General features: G+C 45.5%; 1 protein-coding gene across 1 annotated transcript in view; it reads right to left on the bottom strand.

Moving 5' to 3' along the window:
• Window positions 1-10,473, bottom strand: part of slit3 (slit homolog 3) — a 188,619-nt gene that overhangs the window by 36,361 nt on the left and 141,785 nt on the right. Inside the window, 6 exon segments of the mRNA XM_079352447.1 lie at window positions 422-493; window positions 604-672; window positions 2,503-2,635; window positions 5,246-5,409; window positions 8,822-8,965; window positions 10,151-10,294. Coding sequence (XP_079208573.1) covers window positions 422-493; window positions 604-672; window positions 2,503-2,635; window positions 5,246-5,409; window positions 8,822-8,965; window positions 10,151-10,294 — 726 coding nt within the window.

The following is a 10,473-nucleotide window of genomic DNA, read 5'->3' as shown; positions in this document are numbered from 1 at the left end:
GATCTTGTAAAAACTGGATTTATGGAGTGTACCTTTAAGGTGTGTTGCTAAGTGGGACGGCGCATTGTTTTTAAGTTAGTTTGAATGGAGTTGTGTGTGTGAGGATACTGTTCTTCTAATCTCGGTTAAGATTAGAAAAATCTTCTTGTGTGCAGCCAGCGTCAGATCATGTACACGAGAGGAGGGGAGAAAGATGCAAACGTAAAACGAGAAAGAAGAAGCCGGAAAAAAATATGAAGAGTGGATGAGGAGGGACGAGAGGGTGATTAATCAAAGTGATTTATCTCCTGTTTGTGACCTTAAACATGCACACACAGCCCATATATAACATGAAGACCTTGACTCGGACGTGTTGTGTGTGTGTGTGTGTGTGTGTGTGTGTATGCATGAGCAGTCGTGCACGTCGCCAATGGTTACTCACAGTGTGGCCAGTTGAGTCATGTTGCTGAAGGTGTACGGGTCCAGTAAGCTGATGCTGTTGTTGCTGAGGTCCCTGTGTAGAAACAAGCATGCAGACTCAAACATCATGCATATGTGCAAGTGTTTCCTAAACTGTCTGCTGATTGGTTAGAGTATATTTGCTCTGCTCAAGGTCATACATACACCAGTGACAGCTGCTTCAGGGCCGCGAGCTCCTTGGGCACAGATGTCAGCATATTCCCCTCCAGGTACCTGCAAGGAAAGGAGCATATTTATGTCATTTAATATGCATCACATGGATTTATACCCACAGAAAGAAGAGCCTACAGGGAGGGGAAGTGGCAGCACAGCACATAAAAGTGACGGTGTGAAACTCATGACACGTAAAAAAGAGTCCAGGAGACGCCGACGTAAGAGGCCGAGGTTGGTCTGCGTACGTTTTGAACACATGGCAGCTTGTTTTACTGGTGTTCAGGAGCGTGCTCAGTAATCACCATGAAATGAAAATAGTGAGGAATCGTTTTGGAGAAACAGAGTTCTGTGTCACAGGGCGAGAAGCAGGAGGCGTCACCTCACAGGGAGCACGGGAGTCCACCGGTCTGCTCGTTCTGCGACCAACGAGTCAACAGACACGTTCGTGCTCTCACACACAAACACATTTTATGATGCATTGGTCTCCCCTCTCTCTCTCCCCTCTCTCTCTCTCTCTGTCTCCCCCTCTCTCTCTCTCTCTCTCTCTCTGTCTCCCCCTCTCTCTCTCTCTCTCTCTCTCTCTCTCTGTCTCCCTCTCTCTCTGTCTCTGTCTCTCTCTCTCTGTCTCTCTCTCTCTGTCTCTCTCTCTCTCTCTCTGTCTCTCTCACCCCTCTCTCTCTCTGTCTCTGTCTCCGTCTCTCTCTCTGTCTCTCTCGGGTCATAAGTAGGGCATGTGGACAGTATGATGGAGTGTCGTCTTCAGCCTGATCGATACCTAATCACTGCTATTGACCCTGCAGAGCCGGCCCATTTCACACGGTCTGAGTCTCTGTGCATGATGCAGCTTCCCAGCGATGGATCTGCTTTCTACTTTATCTCTTTATGAATCCTTTGTTTCATTGATTTGAATTATTTTACCTTATTTAAACTTTTATTCTGACACCTGTACCTCCTGCTACAGACACTTCCTGTATTGATCTCTGTCTTTATCACAGTGCAGATTAAATACAACTCAAAGTGAAGACAATTAAAATACAACCCTGAACCTTAACCACATGTATGGGCGGTAATGTACGTCTAAATCCTCAAAAAAATACATGATTATTAAAGAGACTGCAGCTTTTTCCTTCAAAATAAAACCCAGCAAGCAGTAAGCGTGCACACTCCGACTTGCAGTGAGTGGGCGGGGTCACGTTTGAATGTTGCGTTTACAAGCTGACTCCACCTTTAAACTTTTTAAGATTGCATTTTCAGTGTGAAGGACGTTTGATAAAAATGTTCGAAAGCCTCCGCTGCTCTCAGAAGGCTTTTTAAATTTTGAACCTTGGCTTTGAAGAAGTGTGTTGTGTGGTTTTTATAGACGCATTATTTCAAAGTCCATTTTAGAAAATAAGCCAAAAACACTGAAGTATTCCTTCTCATCAGGCGGCCTTGCTGTCTCTCTGCGTTTAACAGTAGAGTCTGAAGACGGAGGAGAGTCCGCAGTGATGCAAACATTTATCCGAACTAAAGCACGAGGTCGCACAGAAGGGAAGAACGAGTGTGTGTGTGTTTGTATTTACTAAACGGTTTTGAAGTTCCTGAAGCAGCAGAGGGCAAACTGCTGCATCAATATTGCACTGCAGCAGTGTGTCTGTGTGTGTGTGTGTGTGCGTGTGTGTGTGTGTGTGGTGTGACTTGGCACGTTCGTGGAGAGTAAGCATAGATGAAGATGACCATTTCTGTTTCCATGCGTGTAAATATCTGGTGATCATTGTCTTTGACGTGTCTCTAAGATTGTACAAAAAAATGAGCATATATTATTTGAATATTTTTGAATCATGTGTGTCCACGCGTGTGTGTGTGTGTGTGATCACATGCGTGTGCGTGGTGTGTGCGTGTGTTACTCACAGCTCCGTCGTGTCCTTGGGAATGCCCTTGGGCAGAGAGTGCAGCCCTCTGTTGCTGCAACGCACCACGCCGTCTGAGCATGTGCAGACATCAGGACAACCAGACGCAGGGAGACAACCGTTATCCTCAGCACCTGGAGAGAGGGGGGGGGGGGGGGGGACAGATTACTAAATGGTCAGAGTTGAGAGAGAAAAGAAAGGCTTGTGACAGGCTGGGGGTTAAAGAGGAGATAAAGACTGAACTTAATGTATCACTCGATCAATTGCACTCGACTCTCTGCAGTCAGCACTTTTTAAATAACACTTTACAACCCACATCAAATGACCAGGGGCTGCTACATTCAGCTGCGTGATGTGTTGGAGCAGCTGGCTCGGGCCATGATCGCAGGTCACACTGATGTTAAAAACCCTCGGATGGGTCTGGAGGAAAAATAAACTGAGCACAGATGTTGATGATGGCCTGCAACAACTCTGAGATGCTGCACAGAGAGCACACTTCAGCAATATTGGAGATACAGAGTGACGCAGAGCTGGCTAAACACTGAAGCTTCAGTGTGCACCACATGGTGACCTGTGTGAGCATCCACTCTAGAGAGGGGAGGGGGGGAGACAGCTCTCTGTAATGAGTTAAATTCAGACTGCAGTACCCATTTTAAACACTAGGGGGTCAGAGCTACAGATTACTCCTTTAATGGCATCCAACCAGATTTCACATTTTTTCGATGCTGGAGGCAGAGAGCTTCCTGGATCCACAAATATGACCTTTCATTTGACAGACTTGTTTGTTAGGACGACTGATTGTAATCAAACACTCAGCGATAAGAGGACACACATAGGACGCTTTAATCTGGCTCTGCAGCACGTCATTAGTTAAACTGTGGCCCCAAACGTAAAAGCTCAGTTAAAGCCAGGACAGGACAGGAAGCCAATCACAGTCCTGGTCCATGTGGTGGACACTGTAGCTTCAGTGTTTAGCCAGCTCTGCATGTGGTGGACACTGTAGCTTCAGTGTTTAGCCAGCTCTGCATGTGGTGGACACTGTAGCTTCAGTGTTTAGCCAGCTCTGCATGGGTCTGTAAAGCTTTCTGCGTTCTAACCTCTCTCCATGTTTCAAAAGCATCTCCAACATTGATCCTAGTTTTGAGCAGCTTTCTGCTGCTGGAGCTTATTAGAAACATGCAGAGGCTTTTTAGCTCGGGTACAATCACTTCTATCTGAAGCAGTTCCACTGCCCGCTTCCATCGCTGCAACACCTGTTCACCTGATAACTGCTCTCATATCTGGCAAACCCAGGGGCGTCCAAAACGGTCATCCGAGGGGATTTAGAAGTTGAGTTACTCCTTAAATTCATCCTCAACATGATTTCAGATCAGGGATGAGGACTGTAGTAGAAAAGTGAGGGTGAAAATCCATCCATGCAAATCTGTGTTTGTACAGCTGATTGAGTTATACAATAAATGTCTACGTGTGTGTGCTGTGTGGAAGAGAAAGAGAGAGAAAGTTTGTATGTGTGTGTGTGTGTGTGTGTGTATGTGTGCACAAGACATAGAAATGAATATTAAGCTCTGATAACATCTCAGAGTTTCGATGCTTGAGCCAACTCAGCTAACTACTTTCCAAAGTCATTTTCAGTAAATGGTTGCAGCGCAGCTACAGGAAATTAGAAAATTGTAATGAAGTAAAAAAAAACAAAAAAAAAACCCCACAACAACTCAGGATGTAGAGAGAGAGAGAGAGAGAGAGAGAGAGAGAGAGAGAGAGAGGGAGGGAGAGAGAGAGAGAGAGAAACGGTCGATCAATAGGAGTTTGAAGTACATGAAGCTGTAACATACAGGAGAGGCCAGACCAGACTTCGTTCTGTGGCGTCAAACTTGGCGGCCGAGCTGAGCTCCTAACTCGCTCTCGGCAGGCATTGTGGCGGTAACAGCATGTCACATTAGAAACCACAAGCTGATGTCATCCACGGCTGCTGTTTTGCCAGTGGTTACTGAATACTCCTGTCCTCACTACACCCCGGCCGAGGACTCGTTTCTGTGTGTGTGTGTGTGTGTGTGTGTGTGTGTGTGTGTGTGTGTGTGTGTGTGTGTGTGTATGTGTGTGTGTGTGTGCGCAGGGAGAATGGAAGTTCACATGAAGAGTATTTGGCAGGACTGTCGACGTTTAAAACAAATGGAGAAGAGTCTGGACTGAGGAGATCATTGTTTTTAAAAATGGACAGAGGTTAGCGTGCAGGAAGGTATGTGGAGCTGCTTCTGCACGCAACGCAACGCAACGCCGCCATTGTTGCAAATTAGCACGTGTGCTAAAACACTCAAACAATGCATCTGGTGTGTCGGAATTAACATTAACAAAAACATTTCATTTTAAAGTTTTAGGGTCTTTGTTAAAGAGGACAGCTGAAGAGAGACAGGAAATGTTGTGAGGAGAGAGATTGGGATGAGTTCGGATTACGGCGACGAAGACGATAACCTCCGTGCGTGACGTGCACAACTCATCTGTCTCATTATGGCTGTCCGTCACATGCTGGGTGCGAGATCAACTTCTTTCTAATAAGCGTAAGCCTTCCTAACATCCACACTGGTCAGTCTAAAATAATGCACGACAGACTTTACATGGAGAACATTAAAAACGACCTCCGTCTACGGAGACGAGACTTCTGACAGATTCAACATCAAGAGTCTGTCCGTTGTCTGTCATGTCCTGTGAAGTCAAACATTTAGCGGAGAAGCGTTCGAGAGGCTCACCGTCACATGTGAAGTCTGGAGTGGCCACGTCCTGGATGGGGATCTCCTTCAGGAAGGCCGGCTTCTGACAGCGAGGGTTTCCACTGACCACCCGGGTCTTCTTCAGCCACTGACCCAGCCAGGACAAATGACAGTCGCACACGTACGGGTTGGACAGGAGGTTACTGAGGAGACAAAGAGCAGGACAGAGAGAGATCGTTTACATTTGTTTAGCTGCAACAACAAATCACGTCTGTGCACATTTATGGAGATGATCAGCACATACAAGAGCTTTACAGGCAGGAACCTTTTTAGGACATGGTTCTGAACCTGGGCACTTGTTGAGCGGGGTGGCCCAATTGACTGACTGCACGCCGCAGTCTGAAAGAGCGGCACTCCGCCTCAGCAACAAAAGTCCCGCCTTTGAGAGGCCAAATATCCAATGGTGGTTTCGGTCTTTTTAGACGAGCACGCTTTTTATGGTCAGATAAATAAATTCAGATCGAAGACAAAGCGAGAAAGGTCATCACTTATTTATATTCATTTTGTAAAGTTGGAGTGTGCAGGACCATGCAAAAGGAAAGCTGATAGAGTGAAGGAATCGTGAAAGAGAAAGAAAAGAGAAAAAGGTTATCGGTGCAATTTATTCATTTTTGATCACTTCTCATTGTGTTGTGTGTTTCCGTCGCAGCTCTGCTCATGTAATATTTATGCTGAACTATATTTAAACTGAGCAGAGTGAGGGGAAGGCACCAGCAGCACATTCGAGACAGGACGGTTTGACTTCACTGGAAGCTGCTCCGGGCTTCTTAAAGCTGCAGGCACATCCAGGACGGAGGATCCAGAGCGATCTGGCTTTAGCTGCCTTTCTTCTTATTACGTTTATCAGACAAAACTCTCACCTGCTCTCACTTTCAGAGTGTTTGAAAGAGACAGTTTTAGTTTTTATGGGAGCCAGTTGATCACGGCAGAAGGAGAGTGTGTTGTTTTAATAAGTGATTCGTTCAGAGGGTTTATTAAACGAGGGGGAGCAGAGGAAGAGATCTCGCTGGTTATACAGTAATAGACTCATTTTATGCTCCTGAAGGAGATTTTTCGTTCTGGTTTTGAAGTGGGAAAAGAAATGTCCACGTCCATGTTTACAGCCAGATGGTCGGAGATGTTGAAACATGACAGTTGATGGATTGTGAGACCAGTCGAGCAGGATGTGAAGAAGGTGGCTGCGCTGCTAGATGTGACTCGAGGATGCTGGAGCTCACGATCCCGCCTTCGTGAAGGAGTCACGGGACTCATTCCACCTCAACGTCAGACTCCACGATGGAGTGTCTGCTGATCTCTGCGCCTTCGGACTGATGCGGTGGCACAGCTTAAACTCGGACGAGAAATATCGTCCTGCGTTAATCTCGCGACGAGATCTCTGGAAATCGTTGCGAGTGCGGATGACTTTATCAAAAGGTCGCCTGTAACTCTTTATCGGTGATAGTGTGCCTCCAAATCGTATCAGGAGATGTTCACTTTGTCTCCCGAACAAATAAGCCTTGAGGTTGCTGATTGTGCGACTATATTAAGGGTGTGCTAAGACAGATAGTGTCGAGTTATATCCTCATTTCCTTGTAATGAATTGACCTCGGTGCGCGGCCTATAAGCTAAATCCCTCTCTTCCTTTTCAATGTGTTAATCTTTTAATTAAATGGACGGACTCCACTGGGAAACAATGCCGTAAAAATGAAGATGGATATTAGAAATAGTCGGAGTGAGAGAGAGAGAGAGAAGAAGGGACGAAAGGAAATTAACAGAGGAAGTGTTAAGTAATGAAGCCACATCCGTCAGGAGGCGGACGCTGCAGACAGAATCAAACGGCCGTTAGAAAAGTGAAGACCCGGCCAAGGATGATAAAATATCTTTTCAGTTATGACATGAACAGCCCCGATGAGTAAACACTGACTTTATGCAACAATGCATCCATCCATCCATCCATCCTCCGTCCCCATTGAACCTCTCTCATCTCCCACCTTTCCTGCTTCATGACTCGAGTAGGAAACTTGAATCAAAGGCGACGGGAACATAAGAGGACAGGGTGGAAGAACAATACGCAGAGGGAGTGATGGAAGCATGGAGGATAAGAAAGAGAAAACAGCGAGGATGTGAGGAGACTATTATGCTCTGCATGTCCTTGTGATAAGGTAAAAAAAATCCTCTCCTTTAATGTTTTATTGAGAGGAGGGGATCTATTATTTACAACCTTCAGATCTGTGTGGTCAGAGGAAGAAAAAAAAAAGATGTTCTTCTTCTCTTTTGTTCTCCCTTCTGCCTTCTTATCTTGCATTTTCTTCTTGTTAAGAAAGATGCTTTGTGGCAGGTTGGAACTTTACTTAAAGGACCAATCAGTGAGATGTGTAGGGACTGAAATAATAAAGCTCTCTTCCTCTGTGATCACACATGAAGGAAACATGCTGTGTTGAAGCTTCTCTGACAACACTGTGTCCTCCTTCTAACTTTAGATTTCTGCTCCAGCAGCAGAAAGCTGCTCAAACTAGGATCAATGTTGGAGATGCTTTTGAAACATGGAGAGAGGTTAGAACGCAGAAACCTTTACAGACCCATGCAGAGCTGGCTAAACACTGAAGCTACAGTGTCCACCACATGCAGAGCTGGCTAAACACTGAAGCTACAGTGTCTCTACATGCAGAGCTGGCTAAACACTGAAGCTACAGTGTCTCTATATGCAGAGCTGGCTAAACACTGAAGCTACAGTGTCCACCACATGCTGAGCTGGCTAAACACTGAAGCTACAGTGTCTCTACATGCAGAGCTGGCTAAACACTGAAGCTACAGTGTCTCTACATGTAGAGCTGGCTAAACACTGAAGCTACAGTGTCACAACATGCAGAGCTGGCTAAACACTGAAGCTACAGTGTCACAACATGCAGAGCTGGCTAAACACTGAAGCTACAGTGTCCACCACATGCAGAGCTGGCTAAACACTGAAGCTACAGTGTCCACCACATGCTGAGCTGTGTGAGCGGAGGGGGCGGAGACAGCTCTCTGTGATGATTAGAGTTTAGACTGCAGTACTCATTTTAAACACTAGGGGGCAGAGTTACATACTGCTCCTTCAAAGGCAGATGTTTCTGTGCTTGGCAGTATGTTTGTGTCTCTTTGGGAATATAAAAAAGCAACAATCTAGCAAATGCTTCTGTGTGTCCAGGAGTGTGTGTGTGTGTGTGTGTGTGTGTGTGTGTGTGTGTGTGTGTGTGTGTGTGTGTGTGTGTGTGTGTGTGTGTGTGTGTGTGCACAGATGCTCTGATATATTTAGCTTTGATAACAAATGTCCTGGGATCCAGACTAATCTTGTCGATAATGATGGAGAGCATCTGTGAGGAAAACAGAGAGCAACATGTGTGCGAATGACTGAATGTGTGTGTGTGTGTGTGTGTGTGTGTGTGTGTGTGTGTGTGTTATAGTAGATAACAGTCAAAGCAGGGCGAGTCTCTGAAAAATGAGAGGAAAGAAAAAGACAAAAACAAGAAAAAAAATGGCTGATAGGAAGAAGAGATTGGGAGGATAATGGGATGAAAGCCCTTCGTTGAGACTTACATGGTTGACAAGGAGTGCAGGGTGGAGAAAGCTCCCGGGGCGATGCTGGAGATCCGGTTGTCGTACAGAGACAGCAGACGCACCGAGCTCAGACCGGTAAACGTGGTGTTGTCAATGCAGCTGATCTGGTTGCTTCGCAGCATCCTGGAAACACGCAATTTGCTATTAGCCGTCAAAGTTATTGTTCTCACATTTTTACAGATATTACGTTACAATGAAGTCTTTGAAGCCTATTCGACAGTACACTCATGCAAAGAGACTGTTGTTTGTTATTGTTTTATTGAAGATTTTTAACTTTCTTCCCAGCATGCACGTCTAACAGTTTGTGCATGATGCATAAATACTAAATTAGCATCCGTAGAGAAGCTAACAATAGGCAAAAAAAGACATCACTTTTAATAACATGAACAGAGATAAAACAGGAAGCAGAAGGAAATCCAAGCCCATCCCCATCGGACTGCCATGACTGTAATTTGACATTAGCCTTTGACATGCAGTCATGTGGGACCAGGCTAACTGAGTTAGTTAGCATTAGCTATCCCTGGGACGGGCTAACCCAGTTAGCATGGCTATTACTGGAGCTGGGTTGCTCTTAACATGATACAGAGACAGCCATGATGCCATTAGAGAGTCATTAGCCTGCATATAGCATTAGCTGATCATTACTGAGCAAACACAGACAATGTCAGCTCGCGCTTTGGTGCACTATCCTGTAACGCCTAATTGGACGCTAGGGTGGGCGCCACAATTAGAGGAGCAACAATATGCAGTCATTAGCCTCGATTTTAGGGTGAATGAGTAAACAATCCTCTCTCTTCAGTAAGAGGGAGAAAAGCTAATGAAGTCCATCCTAAGCTAAGATGCTAACTCAAGGCTCAGAAAGGAGGACCATACTTTTAAACCTACTCTTTCATTTTACTGCAAACCCAGACTATCGACTATCGACGAGCGGGATCAGTGACCTGCACGGGTCACATGAGGTGAGTTCATAAATCTTGTTTTGAACTTTATAAACTCATTCATCATTCTGTGTTCTTTTTTTAGCACCAGTTTACATAAATTACGCTAACGATACTGTTAGCATTCTGACTCCTGGGTTTACCTCAACCTGCATAACAGCACCGTATAAACTTTCCTAACAAGTAGATTACAAAAGACATCATCTCAAGAATAGCACACACACACACACACACACACACACACACACACACACACACACACACACACACACACACACACACACACACACACACACACACACACACACACACACACACACACACACACACACACACACACACACACACACACACACACACACACACTTACAGAGTTTTAAGACCAGTCAGGCCTCTGAACATTCGTCCCTGCAGTCCCGTGAGCTTGTTCCCCGTCAGCAGCAGCTCCAGGACTCCCACCGCTCCATCGAACGCCCCGTCACGGATGTCCCTCAGTTTGTTGTTGCTCAGGTTGCTTCAGGAAAAAGACAGATCAACAGATCTTAAATTACATGGAGGAGAGCCCGGGAAGCAAACGCACAACCCAACAACGTCAGACACACGTGCCTTTAATTCTTACTGAATTAAAGGAATCAATCATGTCGTTCGAAATGATAAATCTTCTTTTGTCTAAGTGTTCTTGTCATGTAGATA

This window comes from Symphodus melops, assembly GCF_947650265.1.
Source record: "Symphodus melops genome assembly, chromosome: 9".
Classification (NCBI taxonomy): Eukaryota; Metazoa; Chordata; class Actinopteri; order Labriformes; family Labridae; genus Symphodus; species Symphodus melops.
Note: the sequence above shows the minus strand (reverse complement) of the source record. Positions and strands in the feature narration are given on the sequence as shown.